Source organism: Amphiprion ocellaris, chromosome 15, assembly GCF_022539595.1.
Source record: "Amphiprion ocellaris isolate individual 3 ecotype Okinawa chromosome 15, ASM2253959v1, whole genome shotgun sequence".
NCBI lineage: Eukaryota > Metazoa > Chordata > Actinopteri > Pomacentridae > Amphiprion > Amphiprion ocellaris.
This window is the reverse complement of record NC_072780.1, coordinates 31,252,457-31,279,757: the sequence shown is the minus strand read 5'-3', so window position 1 is coordinate 31,279,757 and position 27,301 is coordinate 31,252,457. Positions and strand designations below refer to the sequence as shown.

General features: G+C 40.5%; 1 protein-coding gene across 2 annotated transcripts; it reads right to left on the bottom strand.

Moving 5' to 3' along the window:
• Positions 1 to 267: 267 nt before the first annotated feature.
• On the bottom strand, positions 268 to 21,145 carry eppk1 (epiplakin 1). Of its 2 annotated transcripts, none has more exons than XM_055018053.1 (4): positions 21,006 to 21,145; positions 20,666 to 20,908; positions 13,932 to 14,082; positions 268 to 12,532 (listed from the first exon to the last, which is right to left on the bottom strand). In XM_055018053.1, the coding sequence occupies exon 4, from the start codon at positions 12,516 to 12,518 to the stop codon at positions 792 to 794; it is 11,727 nt and encodes a 3,908-aa protein (XP_054874028.1). In that variant the 5' UTR covers positions 12,519 to 12,532; positions 13,932 to 14,082; positions 20,666 to 20,908; positions 21,006 to 21,145; the 3' UTR covers positions 268 to 791. The 2 variants fall into 2 exon arrangements, with proteins under 2 accessions (XP_054874028.1, XP_054874027.1); XM_055018052.1 differs by having other exon boundaries at positions 13,966 to 14,082.
• Positions 21,146 to 27,301: the final 6,156 nt, after the last annotated feature.

Here is a 27,301-nt window from a genome sequence, read left to right as displayed (position 1 = left end):
TACTGAACTCGTACAGTTGTTGTTTGTACATGGTATTGTTGACTGATTCTCAGTAAAAGCAACAAGCCTACATATTAATTTAGCTTTATTGCTAAATTAGAAGTATTATGGATGTCTTAAATAGCTCTAGAAGTTTCCCAGCTCATGGATGGACTGCTTAACCAGGAAGTTCTCGCTCAGTAAGTGTTTCACCAGTGTGATCGGTCCAAAAACGTAGTTATTCAAACTGAATTGTGAAAAAAACAAAACAACAGAAAACAGACCAAGTAACTATTCATCTCACATTTTTATTAGCCCACGTGACAGAGCAAAAAGAATGTGAAAAAAAAAAAAACTTGACTGTTCCAGCAATGGTCAACCAAGGCCCAAGAAATTGATATTCATATTTGACTTAGTTAAGAAACAACAGATTTCAGTAAGAAAGGCCTTTAGCCCAAAAATAAAACCTTCATCCATCCGGCCTCTAAAAGAGAGTTAGGAGCAGATTCAGCTGAAGCCAATCCGGTTACAGTTACGCTGTAAAAACAACCAAATCCAGATTCTACAATAACATGAAATAACATCAAACCAGGAAAAACAAGTATACCATACAAACTGTGTACTCAAAGAAGATCAGAATAAGGTAAGGTAAAACTTTGCCATAATTCATTTGTTGCTCACTGTGCAGCGATGAGAAGCTGACAATATGAATTTGTCCCTCCAGATTTCTTTAAGAACTTAGAAAAACATTTTGTAACAAAAGTGAAAAAAGCACAAACTGTAAAACGGTGGTAATTACAGTAAAAGGAACTTCATTTGCGCAATGGGAGTAAGCTGAGGCCTGTGATGGGATCTGTGATACATCTCTCCACCAACTGGAGATAGGTGAGGTTCTCCTGAGTGTTGGGGTCAAAGAAACCCTTGGTGTCATCATCAGCATCAGATAAAATTTTGTTCATTTCTTCATCAAAGTAACCTCTCTGGTACGCCACCTGTACAGGGACTCTGTGACTGTGAACTGGGTCAACGATGCCTCCTGTGGCAATCTGGGCTTCAAGGAGACGAATTCCATGATCTTTGACAATGAGATCTTTCTGCAAGGCCTGGAACAAAGAGATTGTGCTTCCAGTGTAGGGATCTTTGTATCCTGTAACTGCTCTTTCTGCTGAAAGCAGCTTGTTTTTCCATTCACTGCCAACCACTTGTTGAGCCACAGCTTCCTCGACAGAAAGTTTCTTGTTGTTAACTGGGTCAATGACAAAGCCGGTGGCAGCTTGGGCTTCCAGCAGAACCAGAGAGGTACCAGGAGTCAGCAGACTTCTTCTTTTGGCTTCATAGATACTCAGAGTCTCTTTGGTGGACTGGAGGTACACTCCTGCGATGCTGTTGGTTCCTTCGAGGTACTTGCGTACTGAGTTCATTTCACTGACTTCTGTCACTGTGACTTTTCCAGCTGTAAGATCTTTGTAGAGACTCTCATCAATGATTTTTGATTCCAGCAGCTCAGTAGCAGAGACATCTTTTCTGATTCCATGAAAATTTTCCACTTGACTGGTCTCTGTGATTGTTGTTGTAGTGATGGTAGTTTTAGATGAGTTGCTGTCCACTGTTGTTACAGGAGGTAAGCATGTGACGACTGAGGAAGATGAAGTTGTTACGGTCTTCTGTTGAATGATGGTCAGGATGATCTCCAAAAATCTTTCTACTGTGATTGTTCCAGCCTTGTACTGCTGGACAAGCTCTCGTCTCTTCTCCTCAGTGATGTATTTGGAGTAGAGCAGATCCCACAGAGACACTGTTGTTCCTTGGTATTTCCCTTCTGCTCTGGTTGTTGTTGTTGATTTCAGAAACAGTTTTGTTGCCTCGTCAACAAAGAAATAAAACTCGCCTTTCTTCACGATAACCAGCAAACTGAGGCCTGTGATGGGATCTGTGATACATCTCTCCACCAACTGGAGATAGGTGAGGTTCTCCTGAGTGTTGGGGTCAAAGAAACCCTTGGTGTCATCATCAGCATCAGATAAAATTTTGTTCATTTCTTCATCAAAGTAACCTCTCTGGTACGCCACCTGTACAGGGACTCTGTGACTGTGAACTGGGTCAACGATGCCTCCTGTGGCAATCTGGGCTTCAAGGAGACGAATTCCATGATCTTTGACAATGAGATCTTTCTGCAAGGCCTGGAACAAAGAGATTGTGCTTCCAGTGTAGGGATCCTTGTATCCTGTAACTGCTCTTTCTGCTGAAAGCAGCTTGTTTTTCCATTCACTGCCAACCACTTGTTGAGCCACAGCTTCCTCGACAGAAAGTTTCTTGTTGTTAACTGGGTCAATGACAAAGCCGGTGGCAGCTTGGGCTTCCAGCAGAACCAGAGAGGTACCAGGAGTCAGCAGACTTCTTCTTTTGGCTTCATAGATACTCAGAGTCTCTTTGGTGGACTGGAGGTACACTCCTGCGATGCTGTTGGTTCCTTCGAGGTACTTGCGTACTGAGTTCATTTCACTGACTTCTGTCACTGTGACTTTTCCAGCTGTAAGATCTTTGTAGAGACTCTCATCAATGATTTTTGATTCCAGCAGCTCAGTAGCAGAGACATCTTTTCTGATTCCATGAAAATTTTCCACTTGACTGGTCTCTGTGATTGTTGTTGTAGTGATGGTAGTTTTAGATGAGTTGCTGTCCACTGTTGTTACAGGAGGTAAGCATGTGACGACTGAGGAAGATGAAGTTGTTATGGTCTTCTGTTGAATGATGGTCAGGATGATCTCCAAAAATCTTTCTACTGTGATTGTTCCAGCCTTGTACTGCTGGACAAGCTCTCGTCTCTTCTCCTCAGTGATGTATTTGGAGTAGAGCAGATCCCACAGAGACACTGTTGTTCCTTGGTATTTCCCTTCTGCTCTGGTTGTTGTTGTTGATTTCAGAAACAGTTTTGTTGCCTCGTCAACAAAGAAATAAAACTCGCCTTTCTTCACGATAACCAGCAAACTGAGGCCTGTGATGGGATCTGTGATACATCTCTCCACCAACTGGAGATAGGTGAGGTTCTCCTGAGTGTTGGGGTCAAAGAAACCCTTGGTGTCATCATCAGCATCAGATAAAATTTTGTTCATTTCTTCATCAAAGTAACCTCTCTGGTACGCCACCTGTACAGGGACTCTGTGACTGTGAACTGGGTCAACGATGCCTCCTGTGGCAATCTGGGCTTCAAGGAGACGAATTCCATGATCTTTGACAATGAGATCTTTCTGCAAGGCCTGGAACAAAGAGATTGTGCTTCCAGTGTAGGGATCCTTGTATCCTGTAACTGCTCTTTCTGCTGAAAGCAGCTTGTTTTTCCATTCACTGCCAACCACTTGTTGAGCCACAGCTTCCTCGACGGAAAGTTTCTTGTTGTTAACTGGGTCGATGACAAAGCCGGTGGCAGCTTGGGCTTCCAGCAGAACCAGAGAGGTACCAGGAGTCAGCAGACTTCTTCTTTTGGCTTCATAGATACTCAGAGTCTCTTTGGTGGACTGGAGGTACACTCCTGCGATGCTGTTGGTTCCTTCGAGGTACTTGCGTACTGAGTTCATTTCACTGACTTCTGTCACTGTGACTTTTCCAGCTGTAAGATCTTTGTAGAGACTCTCATCAATGATTTTTGATTCCAGCAGCTCAGTAGCAGAGACATCTTTTCTGATTCCATGAAAATTTTCCACTTGACTGGTCTCTGTGATTGTTGTAGTGATGGTAGTTTTAGATGAGTTGCTGTCCACTGTTGTTACAGGAGGTAAGCATGTGATGACTGAGGAAGATGAAGTTGTTATGGTCTTCTGTTGAATGATGGTCAGGATGATCTCCAAAAATCTTTCTACTGTGATTGTTCCAGCCTTGTACTGCTGGACAAGCTCTCGTCTCTTCTCCTCAGTGATGTATTTGGAGTAGAGCAGATCCCACAGAGACACTGTTGTTCCTTGGTATTTCCCTCCTGCTCTGGTTGTTGTTGTTGATTTCAGAAACAGTTTTGTTGCCTCGTCAACAAAGAAATAAAACTCGCCTTTCTTCACGATGACCAGCAAACTGAGGCCTGTGATGGGATCTGTGATACATCTCTCCACCAACTGGAGATAGGTGAGGTTCTCCTGAGTGTTGGGGTCAAAGAAACCCTTGGTGTCATCATCAGCATCAGATAAAATTTTGTTCATTTCTTCATCAAAGTAACCTCTCTGGTACGCCACCTGTACAGGGACTCTGTGACTGTGAACTGGGTCGACGATGCCTCCTGTGGCAATCTGGGCTTCAAGGAGACGAATTCCATGATCTTTGACAATGAGATCTTTCTGCAAGGCCTGGAACAAAGAGATTGTGCTGCCAGTGTAGGGATCCTTGTATCCTGTAACTGCTCTTTCTGCTGAAAGCAGCTTGTTTTTCCATTCACTGCCAACCACTTGTTGAGCCACAGCTTCCTCGACAGAAAGTTTCTTGTTGTTAACTGGGTCGATGACAAAGCCGGTGGCAGCTTGGGCTTCCAGCAGAACCAGAGAGGTACCAGGAGTCAGCAGACTTCTTCTTTTGGCTTCATAGATACTCAGAGTCTCTTTGGTGGACTGGAGGTACACTCCTGCGATGCTGTTGGTTCCTTCGAGGTACTTGCGTACTGAGTTCATTTCACTGACTTCTGTCACTGTGACTTTTCCAGCTGTAAGATCTTTGTAGAGACTCTCATCAATGATTTTTGATTCCAGCAGCTCAGTAGCAGAGACATCTTTTCTGATTCCATGAAAATTTTCCACTTGACTGGTCTCTGTGATTGTTGTTGTAGTGATGGTAGTTTTAGATGAGTTGCTGTCCACTGTTGTTACAGGAGGTAAGCATGTGACGACTGAGGAAGATGAAGTTGTTATGGTCTTCTGTTGAATGATGGTCAGGATGATCTCCAAAAATCTTTCTACTGTGATTGTTCCAGCCTTGTACTGCTGGACAAGCTCTCGTCTCTTCTCCTCAGTGATGTATTTGGAGTAGAGCAGATCCCACAGAGACACTGTTGTTCCTTGGTATTTCCCTCCTGCTCTGGTTGTTGTTGTTGATTTCAGAATCAGCTTTGTTGCCTCGTCAACAAAGAAATAAAACTCGCCTTTCTTCACGATGACCAGCAAACTGAGGCCTGTGATGGGATCTGTGATACATCTCTCCACCAACTGGAGATAGGTGAGGTTCTCCTGAGTGTTGGGGTCAAAGAAACCCTTGGTGTCATCATCAGCATCAGATAAAATTTTGTTCATTTCTTCATCAAAGTAACCTCTCTGGTACGCCACCTGTACAGGGACTCTGTGACTGTGAACTGGGTCGACGATGCCTCCTGTGGCAATCTGGGCTTCAAGGAGACGAATTCCATGATCTTTGACAATGAGATCTTTCTGCAAGGCCTGGAACAAAGAGATTGTGCTTCCAGTGTAGGGATCCTTGTATCCTGTAACTGCTCTTTCTGCTGAAAGCAGCTTGTTTTTCCATTCACTGCCAACCACTTGTTGAGCCACAGCTTCCTCGACAGAAAGTTTCTTGTTGTTAACTGGGTCGATGACAAAGCCGGTGGCAGCTTGGGCTTCCAGCAGAACCAGAGAGGTACCAGGAGTCAGCAGACTTCTTCTTTTGGCTTCATAGATACTCAGAGTCTCTTTGGTGGACTGGAGGTACACTCCTGCGATGCTGTTGGTTCCTTCGAGGTACTTGCGTACTGAGTTCATTTCACTGACTTCTGTCACTGTGACTTTTCCAGCTGTAAGATCTTTGTAGAGACTCTCATCAATGATTTTTGATTCCAGCAGCTCAGTAGCAGAGACATCTTTTCTGATTCCATGAAAATTTTCCACTTGACTGGTCTCTGTGATTGTTGTTGTAGTGATGGTAGTTTTAGATGAGTTGCTGTCCACTGTTGTTACAGGAGGTAAGCATGTGACGACTGAGGAAGATGAAGTTGTTATGGTCTTCTGTTGAATGATGGTCAGGATGATCTCCAAAAATCTTTCTACTGTGACTGTTCCAGCCTTGTACTGCTGGACAAGCTCTCGTCTCTTCTCCTCAGTGATGTATTTGGAGTAGAGCAGATCCCACAGAGACACTGTTGTTCCTTGGTATTTCCCTCCTGCTCTGGTTGTTGTTGTTGATTTCAGAATCAGTTTTGTTGCCTCGTCAACAAAGAAATAAAACTCGCCTTTCTTCACGATGACCAGCAAACTGAGGCCTGTGATGGGATCTGTGATACATCTCTCCACCAACTGGAGATAGGTGAGGTTCTCCTGAGTGTTGGGGTCAAAGAAACCCTTGGTGTCATCATCAGCATCAGATAAAATTTTGTTCATTTCTTCATCAAAGTAACCTCTCTGGTACGCCACCTGTACAGGGACTCTGTGACTGTGAACTGGGTCAACGATGCCTCCTGTGGCAATCTGGGCTTCAAGGAGACGAATTCCATGATCTTTGACAATGAGATCTTTCTGCAAGGCCTGGAACAAAGAGATTGTGCTTCCAGTGTAGGGATCTTTGTATCCTGTAACTGCTCTTTCTGCTGACAGCAGCTTGTTTTTCCATTCACTGCCAACCACTTGTTGAGCCACAGCTTCCTCGACAGAAAGTTTCTTGTTGTTAACTGGGTCAATGACAAAGCCGGTGGCAGCTTGGGCTTCCAGCAGAACCAGAGAGGTACCAGGAGTCAGCAGACTTCTTCTTTTGGCTTCATAGATACTCAGAGTCTCTTTGGTGGACTGGAGGTACACTCCTGCGATGCTGTTGGTTCCTTCGAGGTACTTGCGTACTGAGTTCATTTCACTGACTTCTGTCACTGTGACTTTTCCAGCTGTAAGATCTTTGTAGAGACTCTCATCAATGATTTTTGATTCCAGTAGCTCAGTAGCAGAGACATCTTTTCTGATTCCATGAAAATTTTCCACTTGACTGGTCTCTGTGATTGTTGTTGTAGTGATGGTAGTTTTAGATGAGTTGCTGTCCACTGTTGTTACAGGAGGTAAGCATGTGATGACTGAGGAAGATGAAGTTGTTATGGTCTTCTGTTGAATGATGGTCAGGATGATCTCCAAAAATCTTTCTACTGTGATTGTTCCAGCCTTGTACTGCTGGACAAGCTCTCGTCTCTTCTCCTCAGTGATGTATTTGGAGTAGAGCAGATCCCACAGAGACACTGTTGTTTCTTGGTATTTCCCTCCTGCTCTGGTTGTTGTTGTTGATTTCAGAATCAGTTTTGTTGCCTCGTCAACAAAGAAATAAAACTCACCTTTCTTCACAATTGACAGCAAGTTAAGCCCTGTAACTGGATCGATGACACATCTCTCCACCAATTGGAGATAGGTGAGGTTCTCCTGAGTGTTGGGGTCAAAGAAACCCTTGGTGTCATCATCAGCATCAGATAAAATTTTGTTCATTTCTTCATCAAAGTAACCTCTCTGGTATGCCACCTGTACAGGGACTCTGTGACTGTGAACTGGGTCAATGATGCCTCCTGTGGCAATCTGGGCTTCAAGGAGACGAATTCCATGATCTTTGACAATAAGATCCTTCTGCAAGGCCTGGAACAAAGAGATTGTGTTTCCAGTGTAGGGATCTTTGTATCCTGTAACTGCTCTTTCGGCCGAAAGCAGCTTTTTTTCCCATTCACTGCCAACCACTCGTTGAGCCACAGCTTCCTTGACAGAAAGTTTCTTGTTGTTAACTGGGTCAATGACAAAGCCAGTGGCAGCCTGAGCCTCCAGCAGAACCAGAGAGGTACCAGGAGTCAGCAGACCTCTGCTTTTGGCTTCATAGATACTCATTACCTTCTTCGTAGATTCAACTCTGACACCTGCTATACAATTTGTAGCTCCAAGGTATTTCTGAATTGCTTCCATTTTCCCAACATTTTCTTCACTCACTTCTCCTTGTATAATTTGGGTGAAAAGTTCCTTTGAGATAATCTTTGACTCAAACAATTCACTGGCTGAGACCTGCTTTCTTAGCCCTTTGAACTTTCTTTCTTTGGATGACACCTCTGTTACAATGACCGTCAGTATTTCAATGATCTCCTCTATTTTCATGGCTCCTGTCCTGTATTGTTGTATGAGCTGCTCCCTTTTATGTTCTGATATGTATTCAGAAAGCAGCACTTCCCACACTGTCACGTCATTGTTTTTAAATTTTCCTGTATTCATGGTGATAGTTTTGTTTTTCAGTGCAAGCTCTATTTGCTCATCTGTGTGAAATACATGAGATTCCTCTGTATGCAGTGGTAGGAGAAGAAGCCCAGTTTTAGGATCTTTCTCACATCGATTCATCAACTGAAGGTAGGAAAGGTTTTCTTTGGTGTTTGGGTCGAAGAATCCCTTTGCCTCATCAGTGGAGTTCAACAGGAGTTCGTGAACTTCTTCATCCAGATATCCCTTTTTAATAGCCACATGAACTGGTAGTCTGTGGCTCTGATTTGGATCAGTGATGCCTCCAGTTGCCATTTGTGCATCAAGAAGTCGAAGGCCATCACGTCTTTGAATCAGCTGTTCATTCATGGCTTCAAATAGTGATATGGTTGCGTCTGTGTATGGATCTTTATAGCCAGTGACAGCTCGTTCAGCTAAGAGAAGTTGTTCGTGTACGTCTGGTCCAATTACATTCTCTTTTGCAGCGTCATCAACAGCATAGAACTTGTTCTTGAGAGGATCCATGACCCATCCTGTTGCAGCCTGTGCTTCCAGCAGTACAAGTGCAATGCCAGGTGTCAACAGATCTTTCTTTTTTGCTCCATAAATGCTCATTACTTTCTGGGATGGATGAACCTTAATTCCAGCAATGCTTCTGGTTCCTTTCAGGTATCCTCTCACAGGTTCAGCTTCAGTTACTGTTTCAAATGTGACTTTTCCATCTTTCACTTGTTTGAATGTTTCTGCATTAATGATATCCGAATCAAATAGTTGTTGTGCAGAAACCTGCTTTCTCAGGCCCATTATCATCTTGGGGGTTTCACTCTCGAGTTTTTCAATTGTGGAAGTCACTATTGTGATTACGCTTTGTGTGGTAATCTGCCTAGTTCTGTATTTTTCAATGAAGTCAAGCCGCTGATCATCAGTGAAGTACCGAGAGTGGATCAAGTCCCACAAAGAAACAGATTTTCCTGAATAGCATCCTATAGACATGCTCACAGTTGTTTTTTCAAACTCTTGCTTTATCTCCATGTCAGTGTAGGTTTTTTCCTTTGTTGCTGAAGCTTTTGGTTTGTCATTCAGTGGCAGGAGACACAGTCCAGTTTCTTTATCTTTCACACATCTGTCCAACATCTCCATGTAGGTCAGGTTCTCTTTTGTCTTTGGGTCAAAAAAGCCCTTTGTGTCATCAGTTAGGTCTGTCAGGATCTGATTAAGTTCTGCATCAAAATATCCTTTCCTGTATGCAATCTCAAGGGGTAAGTGAAGGCACTTCAAGGGATCAATGATACCACCAGTTGCAATCTGGGCCTCAAGTAGACGGATGCCATGCTGCTTGACAATAAGATCCTTTGTCAATGCTTGGAAAAGTGAGATCTTTTGACCAGTGTATGGATCCGTGTAACCAGTGACAGCCCTCTCTGCAGACAGAAGCTTCTCATACATCTGCGGACCAATGACCTTTTCTCTGAGAGCTTGTTCTACTGTGAGTTTTTTGTTACTCACAGGGTCAACAACAAACCCTGTAGCCGCTTGTGCTTCAAGGAGGCAAAGAGCAGTGCCAGGTGTAAGAATGCCAGTTCTTTGTGCCTCGTAGATACTGAGTTTCTGATTGGAGGGTTGCAGTATCAATCCAGCTACACAGCTTGTCCCTTGTAGGTAAGTTCTCACACTGTTGATTTTCATCACATCGGTGCTTGTCATCTTTCCATCAATTAAACTGTCGTATGTTTTTTCATCCACAATTCCAAGATCCAAAAGATCCACAACAGAGATTTCTCCTCTGAGGCCTTCAAAGTTCAGCCCTGCTTGCCGTTTTATCTCCTTGGTCTCAACAATCTCTAAAATGGTGACAATTAGTTGCTCAATTGTGATTTTCCTTGACTTGAAGAGTTTGAAAAACTCCTGTCGTTTGTCCTCAGACAGGTACTCTGAATTGATAAGATCCCACAGTGTTGTGTGTTTGCCCTTGAACCTGCCATACTTGACAGTGACTGTTGTTGTTTTGAATGTTTCCCTCATATTATCATCTATGTTGATTTTGCTGCTCTTGCTTTTCAGAGGCAGGAGGCACAGGCCTGTACTGGGGTCTGTCACACATCTCTCCATGAGCTGCAAGTATGTCAAGTTTTCAAGGGAGTTGGGATCAAAGAATCCTTTGGTGTCATCACTTGGATCATCCAGGATTTGATTCATTTCTTCATTAAAGTATCCCCTCTTATAAGCCACATGAACAGGAATGCGGTGGCTGTTCACTGGGTCGATGATCCCACCGGTGGCAATTTGTGCCTCCAAGAGCCGAATTCCATGATCCTTCAGGATGAGGTCTTTTTGCATTGCTTGGAACAAAGAGATTGTTTTGCCATCATATGGATCTTTGTATCCGGTGACTGCTTTCTCTGCTGAACGCAGCTTTTGACAGATGTCTGGCCCAACGATCTTTGCTTTAACAGCATCATCCACTGAAAACTTTCTGTTTCCGATAGGATCAATGATGAACCCTGTTGCGGCCTGTGCCTCCAGTAGAATCAGAGCAGTTCCTGGCATCAGCTTTCCTTTCTGTCTGGCCTGGTAGATGGTCATGATTCGAGAATCAGGAAGCAGAATGCCTGCAATGCTGCCCTTCCCCTTTAAGTACACATTTACATTTTCATCTTCTACCACTTCCTTCACAGAGGTTTTTCCCTTTTTCAGGTCCTCCAGAACCTTCTCACTAATGATATCTGCCTCCACAAGTTGTTTGGCTGTAACCGTTTCTCTAATACCCTCAAAGACAACTTCAGTTGTTTTCACAGACTTTTCTATCACTTCTAGAACTGTTGTAATGATAATCTTGATACTGAGCTTCCCTTCTCTGTATTTTTGAAAGATGTCTGTCCTCTGGTTTTCGTCAAAGTATTCTGACATCAGAAGTTCCCACAGAGAAACTGTCAATCCAGTGTACTTTCCATACATCACCTTCACCTTTTCCTCTAGAAAAGCTTTCTTAGTTTGGTAATCAATGAAGGTGAAATTCCGCCTGTCTGACTTATCAGTCAGAGGGAGGAGGCACAGCCCAGTCAAAGGATCAGTGACACACCTTTCCATCAACTCCAGATAGGTTAGATTGTCTTCTGTGTTTGGGTCGAAAAACCCTTTTGTGTCATCGCCTGAGTCGTTTAGTATGGCGTTCATCTCTTCATTGAAGTAACCTCTCTTGAAGGCCACTTCTACGGGAAGTCTGTGACTGTTGACTGGGTCTATTATTCCACCTGTAGCGATTTGTGCTTCAAGAAGGCGGATCCCATGTTCCTTAACAATGAGGTCTTTAGACAGTGCTTGAAACAGGGATATAGTTTCACCTGAATATGGATCTTTGTACCCAGTAACTGCTCGCTCAGCAGAACGCAGTTTGGCATGGTATTCTGGGCCAACAAGCTTGTTCTTGAGAGCTTCATCCACAGTGAACTTTTTATTTTCCACTGGATCAATCATGAACCCAGTAGCAGCTTGTGCCTCCAGTAGAACCAGTGCTGTTCCAGGCATCAGTATGCCTTGCTTCATGGCTTGATAAATGCTCATTCTCTTATTAGACGAGAGCACAGCAATACCTGCGATGCTGCCTTTGCCTTCCAGGTATTCTTTCACTGTTTCCATCAGCATCACATCCTGCGTTGTGGTCTTCCCCTTCTGTAGATCATCATATGTTTGTTTGTCGATGATCTTTGATGCGAGGAGTTCGGTGGAGGAAATGCCTCTTCGCAGACCTTTAAAAGTGATGCAAACAGGTAGGAGCAGCAGGCCTGTGTCCGACTCCATGGTGCAGTTCTCTACGAGGCGTCGGTAGCTCAGATTTTCTCGTGAGCTTGGATCGTAAAACACTTTGAGCTCTGACATTTGGTCATTGAGCAAATCTTTCTCATAGTAACCTTTCTGAATTGCAGAGTCAACTGACAGATTTGTCTTCTTGACAGGATCAAACAGGCCTCGTGTGGCTATCTGTGCTTCCAGCAGCCTCAATCCATAATCTCTCGGGAGTAAGTCTTTCTGTATAGCCTGAAATACAGATATTATCTGATTGGTGTAGGGGTCTACATACCCACTGATGGCCTTCTCTGCTGTGAGAAGTTTCTCTTTCATTTCTGGCCCAACTATTCCCTCTTTAACAGCTTCTGCAATGGGAAGTATTCTGTTGTTTATTGGATCTACGATGCCTACTGTGGAAGCTTGTGCTTCAAGCAAGGCTAAGGCGGTCCCTGGCTTGAGCAAACGTTTTTTCATTGCTTGATATATCGTCATCTTTTCCTTTGACTTCTCCAGAAATATGCCAGCCACAGGTCCGTGGACTTCTGTGCAGCGATTTTGCTTCACCTCCATGTCCTGACCGTTGGAAAGCATCTTCACCTAGAGGGCTGTAATGACACAGAAAAAAGTTCATTAGATTAGTTTGGAAATTACATCTCTAGTATTGTAAGTAATATTAACCATATTCTATATCAACAACAGCATTTCTTATCTGGAAACTGAGTGCAGTATTGATTTAACTAGCAATCCTAATAAAAACATCCAATGACTTGTTACTTTAACTTAGGTATTTTTATTTTCAGTAATGTATTGTACTTTTCTACTAGTCACTGCATTTATTCACGTTACATTATTTTGTTTTCCGAGCAGTATCTGGAAAAAGAACTTCCCTTATCTCATCTTCATCTCTTATTATAGTTTTTACCAGCGTTACTTTAAACTAGCACTTGCGATAATGCATCTAAAATGTAAGTGCTGTACTGACAACATGCATTTATTTGCTAGTTTATGAGGTGCCACTTGCTTAAGCTTACGCCATCTAATATTGTACAACAATAAATCCAGCAATTTGTCATAGTTTTGATTAAACTTTATGGCCATTTTGGAAGCTGCAGTTTATGGTAGTTTTAATTTGTGTGGTGTAATACAGTGAGCGGGACAACACAATAAAGTTCAACAACATTGATAACTCCTACCTCCAATCAACACTTCTTAAACAGTTTTAACAAAAATGTGTGTAGTGTATATCTATATATTTGTACACGTGGGTGCACAAAATAACATGGCAGGTTTCTTTGTATTTATAAAATTGTTTAAGTATTTATCATATGCAAATTATTGAGACTTTCTCCAAACAGGATGGGATTTCATTTTAATACTTATATATTCTCTTATAGTTGTTTAACATATATTTGGTTTTCGCTCATAATGTGCTATGGGATTAATTCCTCATGTTTGACAGCATATATGCTGTTAGTTGCAGACTAATTGTAATATTGTATACTAGTACTTCTGTGAAATGCAGTGCAGTCCAGTATAACTTCTCTGCCATGAATTCTAGTTTAGCAAAGCTTCTACATTTTCTGTTTTTGTTGACATAAAAGGTGCCAAGTCTTCTTTATGTTTATTATTGAGGTTGTAGTGGGTGGTAACCTTTTTGATGCCCATTAAAACTAAACATGTAGAGGTTTTATAAAGGCCAAATTTATAGCAGAGCTGTTGTATTGGATTGCATTAGATTTCACATGTGTACCTAACGAAGTGGCCGGTAAGTGTTTCCAATACTTTAGCAGTATACTGCAGGTAAAATGTATAAATGAATGATATTCAAGTTCAGCCGCACTAGGTTTCAGGAAAATACAAAAGTAAAACAATTTCTTTATCGCTTATCCATGACTTCCTCAAAGATTAGCAGTCTAAAGAAATGGCAGTGATAATGCCAGTAAAGATGTTCTGTTTTCTTTATAGAGAACTGAACTTGAATGACACCCAATAAGCAGGTCTTACTGTAGACGGTCAGTGTTCCAACTGCATATCAAACCTTTTGGTTTTGTTATGACTCCGCTTCAGATTCTTCCAGTTGTTCCAAAATCCAGAATAAAGAACAAAGGCGCTTGATCTTTTATGGTCAGAGCCTCTGGGCTTTCAAACTCCGTCCCTGTAGAGATAAGACAGCAAATTTTATCTTTATCTTTTCTATGTCTTAGTCAAACTAAGTTTATGATTTGAAAGTCATCATTTTATGATCTGTGAAAAAAAATACTGTAACTGAAGTTGCACTTTTGTTTGGAAAAGAAATGAACTGTCTGCTAGTCCATGGACATGTTTCACAAGCATCATATATTTACTTTGGCATGACACAATGTAATGTGTCAAAAATGGAACAGACAGACGCCCAGTGTTGCAACAACAAGCATGGGAATAGTTAAAACAGAAACAGTTGCAAATAAAAAAGCTATGCAAGAGTAAATATTCCTTGCAATCCCTACACTATGCAACCAAACATAATAAATAATAAAATATACAAAACTTTCTAGTGTAGACAGCAAAGGATGAACTTTGGACATGTAGTTGACTTTCATTTGATGCCGTGGCATAAAAGACTGAGGAGTTAAAACCAGCTGATAGACATTCTGTACTAGACAGGATGACATAAAATGATCAAATTAAAGCTACAATATCACCATCGAGGGGTATATTAACACAATTATATTACAAAATAAATACATTAAGCTAAACACCACACCTCCTAGAGCCACTAGTTCCTCTAAAATGCAAAAATACATACAGGTCATTCCATGTCTATTTTGCATCATTTTGTTTGCGCCAATCTGTGGAGCAAAGTTTTAAGTGCCATAATTTGAGAAATAAAGTAGTTATAGTCCTGAAATTTTGTAAGCTCATTGATATGTACATATATTCACCAATGGAATAACTCTGCTTTGACAGAAATATACAAACTCAGGGCTCCATCTACGTTATTTCTCATGTCATGACACTTAGAACGTCGCGCCACAGACTGGAGCAAAAAAATCGATGCAAAAATCGACTACAAATGGCCTACACACTAAGATCGACACAGACGGTTTTTTTTCTACTTCGCAGGTCGCATGTTTGACACCCTTGATCTACAGCATAACCCAAACTTCACATTCATAATCTGCATTTGCATTTTACTGCACTGTTAATCAGTAAAGTCAGATAATCTATCATTAATGGTTCATCCGAATCCAACATTGAAACACAGAATAATAAAAACAGAAACTAAACTTATTGAGGTGGAATCTTTAAGTCTCTCCTCTCATGAGAAGCGACTGTGCTGAAGAAACATTTTCAAAGGTCTCATGACTTTCCAGTTTGAAAACATCTATTACAGTGACATAAAAAAATGTGAGGAGTGTACTGTTATGTAAAAAAACATCGACTGTGCAGATGTTCAGGTGATACGTGACTGTTTTATGCTGTACATGATGTCAGCGTCGCCCGAAGCAGCAAACGTAATCATTCTAAAGAAGAAAAAGGGTGTGGAGGGGAACTCAGCCATGACAAATCCACAAAGCTGCTGTAAACCTCAACTGAGAGAATAAATCTGGATCTGGGACAAGGCTCTACTGCTGGTTCATGTGGAGATTTCGTCTGAAAATGGTACAGTTATATTAATGAGCTTCAGCGCCTGAGATTAGACTGTCATTTATAATCTCAGTGGACTAAAGGTGTGCTTAATGTGAGGTCATTATGTTCTGTTGACAACATCACAGCTTAAACATGAGCTCCAGGCCGAGAAACACAAACTAAAACCTGTGTGTTTGTACAGCAACAGCAGCTCTGCGGTGTTTCGGTATCTCTGCCTGCAACTGCTGCCTGACTTTGTCAATGTTTGAATGTCTTAATGATGCTGAACATTCACTTTACATTTATTGCACCATGTGAGTTTGCTTATCAGACCATGAAGTCAAATGCAACAGCTGCAGAAAGCTTAAGAGTTTCCACACTGCTAACAGAGCTTCAGTGTTTGCAGGACTTACAGGTAAATCCACCGTCCTGCACTGAAGGTGACAGGTAAATACATAAACAGTGGAAACGTGTTTAAATACAACAGTACATATGTCTGTATTAACATTTACACTACTGTTCAGAAGTTTGGGGTCACTTAGAAATGTCCTTATTTTTGAAAGAAAAGCATTTTTTTCAATGAAGATAACATTGAATGAGTCATAAATCCAGTGTAGACTACAACTAATGGGGCTTTGAATGGCTTTTTTAAAAAAGTAAATGCAGAACAAACACTCAAAATCTTCTTTTTTAAGTAAGAGTTTAACATTTTGCTTGTGCCCTGAAAAAAGTGTTAGAGCTGAACATGTCCAGATTATGAAATACTAGAATACATTGGCAGTTTCAAGAAGCTTCATGTGAGATATGAAGAGTAAATTATAAAGTTCTTATCATGTATACATGTACACTACTGTTCAAAAGTTTGGGGTCACTTAGAAATATCCTTATCTTTGAAAGCTGTAAAAGAATTTTAACGAATACAGAGCAACTTTAACTCAGTTTAGAGAAATTTTAAACAATATAGAGCAACTTTAACTAATGTAGAGCAACTTAAACTTATGTACACTACCATTCAAAAGTTTGGGGTCACTTAGAAATGTCCTTATTTTTGAAAGAAAAGCATTTTTTTCAATGAAGAAAACATGAAATGAATGATAAATCCAGTGTAGACATTGTTAATGTGGTAAATGACTATTGTAGCTGGAAACAGCTGATTTTTAATGGAATATCTCCATAGAGGTACAGAGGAACATTTCCAGCAACCATCACTCCTGTGTTCTAATGCTACATTGTGTTAGCTAATGGTGTTGAAAGGCTCATTGATGATTAGAAAACCCTTGTGCAGTTATGTTAGCACATGGAGAAAAGTGTGAGTTTTCATGGAAAACATGGAATTGTCTGGATGACCCCAAACTTTTGAACGGTAGTGTACTTCTGGATTGTTCTCTGTTGTTACATAATGTAATCAAAGTTTATACTCTTGTTTTTGTCTGAAAAAGAGCTCTAAGGAGCAATAAATACACACCCGTTGGCCCCTTTTAGGTACACACAAAGGTGTAGTTGTGTTTGTTCAAGCACCAGAGCACACCTAGAATATGTTCATGGCTGAGTTGTGGCTCCTGTTGCTCCGTTCGTATGTTTACATACATCAATCAGCTGTGACTGACCACATGACCGAATGCTACACTGACTTTCTGAGCAGCTTCATCATCCTGAGAGGAATATTAGCTAAACATCAATGAGTGATGTTAAATGATAATACTTTTGTTTTAAACAATTCCACTTAGTTGTGCCGAGCAAATGAAGCTGCATTTCAAGCATCTGCAGGGAGGAGGAGCTGCAGAGGTCAGGCTTATCTGACAGGCTGAACCTTTTCATTTCTTGCATGATCTGTGGACGCAGCACAAAATGGTTTAGCAGGCTGCTTTGTAAAGTTTCTTTCTAACTGTGTCACAAATAAATAAACAAGTGTATGAAGAATAAAACCAGCTGTACACTGGCTTGGTAGAAAAACAACTGGATCCACCGTGCTGAACAAAGCCAATGGCAACTTTTAGGGTGGAATGTTTTCTTGTATGCATTTAACACCTTAATCCTGATTCAGTTAAACTCTGAACATAATGTAAAAGGATTTCAACTGGATAATATTAACAGTGAATGTTCTGTTTCATAACTTGAACAAAAAACTGGGGGAGTGTCGCTCTGGTGTGCTCCATAAACACCACACCTGTAGGTAGGCGTGTGCAATCCAGTAAAACAGCTCTGCCTGACGTGTATGAGGCAGGTAGGTGAGTATTTAAATCCTACAACATACAAAACCCAGTGCACACAGAATATAAGACTTAAAATAGACTAAAGCATGAAAACACAGCAGTAAAATGACAGCTAAGCCACAACTACAGATTGCTGCTGCTGTAACATGTAAGTTTGTGCAAAGAACAGTGATCACTGTAGATCAGGGGGTCAAACTCATCTTAGATCAGGTTCCACATTCATCCCAATTTGATCTCAAGTCACCAGTAAAATCACAGCAGAAGAACCTATAAATAACCACATCTCCAAATGTTTCCCTTGTTTTAGCGCAAAAAGTACATTTTGAAAATGTTCACATTTAATGAACTATCTTTTTACAAAACATTATGAACAACATGAACTTTCTGAAGAAACATAAGTTCAATTTCAACAACATTACGCCTCAGTTTATCATTTACGTATTACAACATACAGATCACAGATTATCTATAAAGGTACAAAACATTTAGTCACAGCTATCTGGAACTGAACGATATAGTATTTACTTTACGATCAAAATGACAAATCAGACAAAAAAGACAAAAAACAAGACAAAACATTATATAAATGAGACACAAAATGACAAAAAGAAGACAAAAAACACAAGCAAGACAAAAAGGAAACACAAAACAACAAAAACAAGAAAGAAAATGACAAAAACAAGAGACAGACGACAAAAGCCAGACTAAAAAAGACAAAAAATAAGTCAAAATATTACAAAAACGAGACACAAAACGACAAAAGTGAGAAACACAATGAGACAAACGACACAAAACAAAACAAAAAAAGAGACCAAAAAATTAGACAAAAAAGTTATAAAGCGACAAAAAATTACAAAACAACAAAAAAAATACACAAATGACACAAACGAGACAAAAAAATAACAAAAGCAAAAAAGAAAACAGCAAAAAATAGACAACACAAGCGAGACAAAAAAAACAAAACAACAAAAACGATAAAAAATGAATAAAGCAAAACACAAAATGACAAGAATAAGACAAAAAACACAAGCGAGACAAAAAGGAAACACAAGACGACAAAAACAAGAAACAAAACGAGAAAAACATGAGAAACTATAGAAGTCAGAAAAAAAAGACAAAAAAACAACAAAAACAAGACAAAACATTACAAAGACGAGACACAAAACAACAAAAAATTAACAAAAACACAAGCAAGACAAAAAAGACACAAAACAACAAAAACAATACACAAAATGAATAAAGCAAAGCACAAAATGACAAAAAATAAGACAAAAAACACAAGCGAGACAGAAAACGGCCAGGTTTGGCCCGCGGGCCGCATGTTTGACACCCCTGCTGCAGATGATATAGAATACAACTAAAGATAAATATACTTTTAAAAAAAGTAAACGCAGATGATGCAAAAGGCTAACATGACCAGAAATATGACAGTCCAGTAAAATGTACTCATAAAGCTTCTGGTGACGTTGCTGGATTCTATGAAGTGTTTGTTAGTGGAAGGCGGTGTGAAGACGTGTTTCTGACCTTTAGTCCTCCGTTTACATACATGAGGGTTGCAGCATTTAGCACACACCCCTCAATACAATTCAGTCCTGCACAACAATAACCGTGACCTTAGCGCCCAAATGTGTAACTGACTTAACAGCTCTGTGATTGTGTAAACCGATTACAGGCATCATGAAAGTCAACCTAAACGCAGCACAGCACTGGATTACATGACCCTGTTCAGGAACACTCGTTAGAGCCCATTATGTGTTTGTAATCTATTTATGATGCAATTATGGCTGCAACTTACGATTAATCTCCTTTTAACCGACTGATGAGTCTATAGAACATTTAAAAACTGTCAGGAAACTGTCCATCCAGCTTCAGGTGACGCCTGTTTTGTCTATTTTAGCTTATTTGTTGGACCAGTTGTCAAAAACCACCAAAATATAAAGTTGACTTTGATGGAGAATGCAGAAAATTCTGCAAATTCTGACATTTTAGAAGCTTGAAAAATGACTCCAACAAAAAATTACATATTAAATATGTCACTTCATTTCCTGCCACCCAGTTAACTGCAGCAGCTCTGGTTCTTAATGACGCAGAAGTGATTCTTCTTTCAGCAAGTCTGAACTATATAATTATTTTCTGACAGCAGCATTTGCCAGCGTGCAAAAAAGTCAGATTTTCTCACAGAATGCATAATGACTTTAACGTGCGTTTAATGCATCGTTAAAGTTCACCTACTTGTCTCAGTGAGTTATGTGGTTTCTAACTTTAGTCAGCCAAGAATTTAAGCACTAATAACCTGTCTACTTGTAAGCCTGAAGCCATACAACCATCTCAAGACCGACACCTAGCCGCAAATTGCTTTGGGTCCTGTACAGTAAAAATACCAAGTTTGATCACATATCAGCCGTTATCATCATGGTGCATTCCTGACACCCCCTCAGCAATAAATCACAACCATAAATGAGGGAGTTTAGTTGTTGCAGTTGTTACATAACCTTTTTTTGTAGCTGTAACTGAAAAATCTTGGATTGTGTAAACTGCCCAGAGGGTGATGTAGACACGCTGTTCAGACTTGTGGAAAGATTTTAAAAGTAGGGTAGAATTTTTTTTTTCCCCACAAATGTGGTCAAAGGTAATCTGTGAGGAATGTTTGCTTTCTCTTTTTATCGGAGGGTGTTGGCTGGCTGTGCAGAGTGGACAGTTATTTCTTCACTTTCAACACGACTTTTTCAGTTCCACTCAGACATGAGCAGGCTGACAGTGTTAAATATGCAACTAGAAATAAATTAAATGACACTTTTAGTCACAGAGAAACCTTTAGAAGACTGAGCATTTCATTCAGAGGGAAATAAAACAAATGACTTAAGTTTTCACCACCAATCATAAAAAAAAAAATAATAATAATAATTCTGCTCTTACCTGAAGTGTTCTGGTATGAAAGTCAGTGCTGGTTAGAGGTTGGTCTCAGCTGGTTTGAGACATCCCAACAGCTCCGCTAGCTGCTGCCTGGTCAGATATACAGCAGGTCCAGCTGTTAAGCCCCTCCCCCTGCCGAGGAACAGCCTCCTCTGCTGACAAGTCAAAGCGACCGGAGATCTCTTTGCTCTGAGCTCAGGATGCTGGGAATTCCTGTAGACTTCCTCAGAGTGAGTTCATTGTACTCTGAAACAATAACAGCAAGCAAAAGTAGTCTTTCTCACTGTACCAGAGGTGAGGACAAGTATTAAACCAACACTAGGGATTAAAGATTGTGACTTACCCAATTCTTATGTGCCTCAGAGGTGATTCTGGTCAAACACGAGGGTCTTCAGCCTGCTTTGTCTTTTATTGATGCACAGTGAATGATTTCTCACTGAAGGGAAGAAGTGATGCAGGTGCTTATCTTCCTTATCTAACCAGTCAGGTTGTGACAAGCAGAGCTGGATGCGCCGTGATGACATGGAACTTTGTCTCTGAATAAAAACCCCTTTCAGGTTTGGCAGGTTTGCAAAAATGAGAAGCAGAGAATCCAGCACAGGTCGGAGGGGCTCAGTCTTTTAGTCACTAACGATTAAAAAATTAAACTGCGTCACAAAACAGACAAGCTGTGCAGAAAACAGCTGCTGTTCACTGCAAAAACCAGATGCAAAGACATGAGTCACGTTACAATGACGACACTAACAGCTACTGACTAATGCAAAGGTGGTAACGGTGTGAAAACCAGGTGAACGCATCGACGGGTGATGAAGAAATCCCACTTAATCCTGTGTGAGAACACTATAAAAGTAACTTAAGTAGACTTAAGTAGTCACTTTGAAAAAATGTTTTGTCTGTTTTTTAAGGCTAGGGAGATATTATTCATCTAATTAACACATTGTGTGACCGTTTTCTGGACTGTTGTGTTCCAAACAGAGAATATCTTGTAGCGTAGCTGCAGTAGCTGGTTCTACCACCAGCTGGAACTCTTACTGTTTGATAGCGAAGCGACCAGAGGTGGTCAGTCAGACTACCAGCAGTTCCATTTTAGTAAACAGAGAGTTTTCATGAGCAAAAGGCCACCATGAGACAGTCTTCTGTGAAGCTTAACACCTAGCTGCCAGAGCTCTCCTTATGGGCTAAATGAAATGAGCTAAAACAGCATCACTCTGGGCTAGCAGCTGATAATCCACGCCATTGGTGCAGCCTATGTCATGTGACCACATTCAAAACAGGCTGTACACAGAATGATGTCCATTCGGTTCAGTTAGCATTAATGTTTGAATATCTATTGATTGATAGGTCTAAATATCGACTGAGAAATTTGTTTAAAATTTACATCCCTGATTTTAAAAAAAGTTCAAAGAAGCTTTACTCTGTGACAGAGCTGAAACATTAATCAACTTTAATTGATTAGCTGTCGACTGTTAAATTAATCAACAACTATTTTGTTAATTGATAAATTGGCACAAATATTATTTTTAAAATCCGATGTATTTACTGGTTTCTTTCCTCCTTTGACAAAACAAGACTTGTGTCATCTTGAGCTTTGACTAACTCTGATTGACATTTTTCACCATATTCTCACATTTTAGAGCAAAGAACTAATCAACTGTTTGAGAAAACAATCAACAGATTATTTGTCATAGAAAATAATCGCTAGTTGCAACACTACTGTATGACATACACTACCAGTCAAAAGTTTGGACACACCTTCTCATTCAGTGGTTTTTTATTTCATTATTTTGTACTTTGTGGATTAATACTGAAGACATCAAAGCTATAAAAATAAATATGGAATTATGTTGTAAACAAAAAAGTATTTACACTTTAAATAAGACTTCATTGGCATAACCTTTAAATTACTTAAATGCTTGTCAAGGCAAAAACAACCTGGCAAACGGATGTTTTAAATGCCAAATGCCAGTCAGGTGTGGACAGACGCTTTCTGCTGGGCGTACAAACTAAAACCTGATCTTTGTTTGCAGCCCGAGCACCTTACTCACAGATACCAAACCTGCTGTTTTCTTAATTATCTTCCTCCCTCATCAAGTTCATGACACTGAGATAAATGCCAGGTGTGGTGGCCACAGGCTTCTCAAGGAAAAAGAATATGTGGGAACTGCATTAAGTGGGAATTTAAGACCACATGTGCGAACACATCTATTCATGAACTGAAACCACCCTGACGCATTCCTGAAAGGTCACAGGGCTGGGCTCATTTTCACATTTTGGTTGCTGCTTTAAGCAAATTATAATTATTCTGTAGACTAAGTGAAATCAGGATCAACTCAGCTTTACTTAGCAAATAAGAGGCTGATTGGGATAAGAACTAATGTCAACATTGGCATAATGATCAGGTAATGGCACATTTGTGGCCATATGGAACAGTGAAGCATGAAGAAAAGCGACAGGTTGACACATGCACTGTACTGATGAGAGTTAAATCCACTGAGTCTGTGATAAAAAGCTGTACAGACTGACGATGACTCCTTGAGGTGGATGGACAGTCCTCACATCAGCAGGAAGGGTTTGTGAACTTGTATTTGTCCTTTCAAGACTACAACTGCAACCAACAGTTTTGACGATAACGTTTTAGCATATTTTTTAACTCCTTTTTTATATTTTTGTACCACTGTGAAATATTCAAAGTGTTTATTTCTAAGATTTTATCTTTAGATGAAGGAATAAACTTATCAAATTATTCAGTGCCTCCATAACAGGAATGGTGTACTATAGGGAGCTGCTCTAAACAAATCCAGAAAAAATAAAACTTAAAATAAAAGATGAAGAGACTTTATCTAAAAACTAGTCTACTGTTGGTACGCATTGATAGTTTTATCTTACACAAATACACGTTTCTTCAATAAACCTGAAAAGGCCTGTGGGGATTTGTTTGCTATGTATTTAACTTTTACCATTTACTTGCCTAACATCCTGCATGCTTCAACTGAACTGTAAAACACAGATCTGGGCAGGTTTGAAGAAGGTTGTTTGGTTGTCATCAACTTTGCACAATGAAGGTGCTCATTTCAACGCCATTCTTGAGCCAAAAGGAACACAGAACACTGAGGGCTTGTTTAGTGCATACTTCTGTTAGTAGTCTGACAAAGCAAAGAATTTCCTGTTTATATATTCTGCTCTCATGGAGCAATGTTAGTGTTTTTAAGAGCAGTTTTTCTTAAATCTTCCTTTTAGCTCTAGTTTTGGTCTCCACCAGCCTTAGTTTGTGATGTCCATACAGTATATTGCCTTTAAAATTAAAGTACTTTCAGAATCCTCAACCATCTGAATTAAAATATATTTTGCTGACTTTGACGTAAAAGAAAAATATAAAACGAAAGCTTTAACTTTTTCCAAAGTCGTGACTCTTGCTGTCCTAGCTAATTTTTTCACCACACAAGAAAAATCTAAAGCTGCTGTTTATGTAAGAATATACTTCTGTATTTAATATGTACTTCTTTTGTCTTTTTGGTGGAGTTTTCTGTGCAGCCTATGGGTTATTTTTCATCCAGATGATTCTTTTCGGAACATCAACCTCTTTTCTTTTAAAAAAGAGGTTGATGTTCCTTCTCCAAACAATTTATCTAAAAAACCCACACTTTGCTCTGGGACTCAAATGCAATAGTAGTACACTGCCTGTCCAAAAAAGTCACCACTTGGATTTAACTAAGCAAATAGGTAAGGTCCTTCCATAGGATAATTACTGCAGTGATGAATACGTTTCAGCTGCAACTTATGTAACTCTAGCTGATGCAGTGAGGAGCTTCTCGTTTCTAAAACAACCATGTAGGAAGACATATCCTGTGGTCATGGAAAGGATGTTAATGTGTCTCAGAAGGGTCAAATTATTGGCCTGCATCAAGCAAAGAAAACAACTCAGGAGATTTCTGAAACTGTTAAAATCTGGTTAAGAACCGTCCAACACGTTATTAAAAACTGAAGGATAGTGGAGAACCATCATCTTCCAGGAACAAATGCGATCGGTCATGTGGTCTGATGAGTCCAGATTTACCCTGTTCCAGAGTGATGGGGGCATCAGGGTAAGAAGAGAGGCAGATGAAGTGATGCCCTCATCATGACTAGTACCTACCAGCCTGTGGGGGTTAGAGTTATGATCTGGGGTTGATCAGGTTCAGCAACGTTATGTTCCCAAAGAATGAGGTCAGCTGACTACCTGAAGATACTGAATGACCAGGTCTTTCCATCAGTGGAGTTTTTCTTCCCTGATGACGTGGGCAAGGCATCCCTCGCTAGCGGCAGATGGATCCCCCCATATAAAAGAGCTGGGTTCTCTTCAAGGTTTCTTCCTGTTAAAAGGGAGTTTTTTTTCTTGCCACTCTTGCCTTAGGGCTGCTCTGGGGGTTCAGGCATATGGGTTCTGTAAAGCATCTTGAGACCATTGGAACTGTAACTGGCGCTATATAAATAAAATTGAATAGAATTGCATGTTCCAAGATGACAAGGCCAGGATTCATTGGGCATGAGACGTCATTTTCACACATGGATTGTCCTCCACAGAGTCCAGACCTCAGCCCCATTGACGATCTTTGGGATGTTCTGGAGAAGACTTTGTCTGACTCTTCCATTATCAATGTAAGATCTTGGTGAAAAATTGATGCATCTCTGTACAGAAATAAATGCTGTGATATTGCAGAAGCTTATCAAAATGATGCCACAGTGAATGAGTGTCATACCCAAGCTAAAGGCAGTCCAACAATATATTAGAGTGTGTGACGTTTTTTTTGGCCGGGCAGTGTATAAGAAGCACAAACAGATGGAAACCTATCTCTCTAGCTGCTGCATGTTCTCCATCTTTGTCCTCTGTTTGGTGCTGTGTTATGAACATCGGACTGGAAAGGCTGCCAGCCATGAAACCAAAACAAGGAGCTACGAGGGCTGAGGCTGGATTCATAAGTTGTCTCATAAGGAAACCTCCTCCTCTTGCACCTTTCCATCTGTTTTGTCCATTAACTGCAACTTTCCAGAACCAACGAGCCAACATTCACACCCACTTCACACCATTGTACTTCATTTTCCGGATCTCTCTTTACATGTTACTCAAGAATTTGTGGCATTTTTCATGTGTACAGCTGCAAACCTTGCTGGACAGATGTGCATCGATATCACAACTTTTAAACTCTATTGTGCTGAATGCTTTAAGAACTAGTTCTGACAATAATCGAGCCCTAATAACCTCTAAAATCAAATTTTACATTATACTCTTGCCATGGCATTAGAGCCAACGTTGTTAGTGTTAAAATATGGATCTGAGGTTTTAAATTTAGGTTGGGAACACATCAATTTGGAATATGGGCACAAAGTATACAAAACAGGATAATAAGTGAAACTATTATGTGTTGGGAAAATCACCTTTGATTGGAAAGCTGCCGGGCTGCACAGTGGCGTAGTGGTTAGCACTTTCGCCTTGCAGCAAGAAGATCCCTGGTTCGCGTCCCGGCTTTCCTGGGATCTTTCTGCATGGAGTTTGCATGTTCTCCCTGTGCATGCGTGGGTTTTCTCCGGGTACTCCGGCTTCCTCCCGCAGTCCAAAAATATGCTGAGGTTAATTGATTACTCTAAATTGCCCGTAGGTGTGAATGTGTGAGTGCTTGTTTGTCTATATATGTAGCCCTGCGACAGACTGGTGACCTGTCTAGGGTGTCCCCTGCCTTCACCCGAGTCAGCTGGGATAGGCTCCAGCACCCCCCGCGACCCTAGTGAGGATTAAGCGGTGTATAGATAATGGATGGATGGATGGATGGAAAGCTGCCCTTTTGCACAACACAGAACAGAAGCACTGAAGGCTGAAAGTAAAAGCTGAAACAAGTTAAGATGAGACTCCACCATAAAACCACACCTTTCTACAGAAAGGTGTGAGAGTATTTTCAAGTTTTATTATCAGCCAACATTTAAAAAAAACGGAAAGTTTTTGATTTTGTTGAAATAAAGATTCTCACGTGAAATTCGAAATTATAAAATCTATTTTACTATTTTAAAAAACACAAACTAAACACAGCAAGTTAGATTTTTTTTTGTGGTTCGATTATTCATAGAAACAAAAACCCAGAGCATTTAGAAAGTCACTTCTTTCATTTCAGTTGACCCCACATAACCCTCGTCATATGTCTTTCACTGCCCACTTATTGGACAAAGATTTCTTCCTTTTGCTCTCCACCTTGTTGACGGTCCTGCAGGATATTGTTCAGTCTGCCTGAAACTGAAGCACTTAGCCAGGAATGTTTTTTTAATAGCCTTTCCATTGTCCGCTCATGTCAGCGACACACCCGACTCTCTCTGCTCCGAGAGCCCCCAACAGCCTCGTGCCATTAGTATCTGTCCACTTTTCTATAGAAGCCTCTAAAAATATACAGCTGAGATTAGTTGTTTTTCTTCTGATTGTTTAAAAACCATAAAGAGTCCTTCTATATTGACTCACCTTGAGCTCCCAGTGCATACGAGCCGTGAACCCAGATTCCTCAAACGAAACTGACAACTAGAAAAGGCGATGCAGGTTCAAAAAATCTCACCCTTTAAACTATAAAAGCGATTCACAGAAAGATTACGAAACACACGCAAGCTGGTCTTTAAACAGAAATG

Bases quoted from the DNA above. Each gene is read 5' to 3' on its own strand.
- eppk1 (XM_055018053.1), bottom strand. From the start codon at position 12,518: ATGCTTTCCAACGGTCAGGACATGGAGGTGAAGCAAAATCGCTGCACA.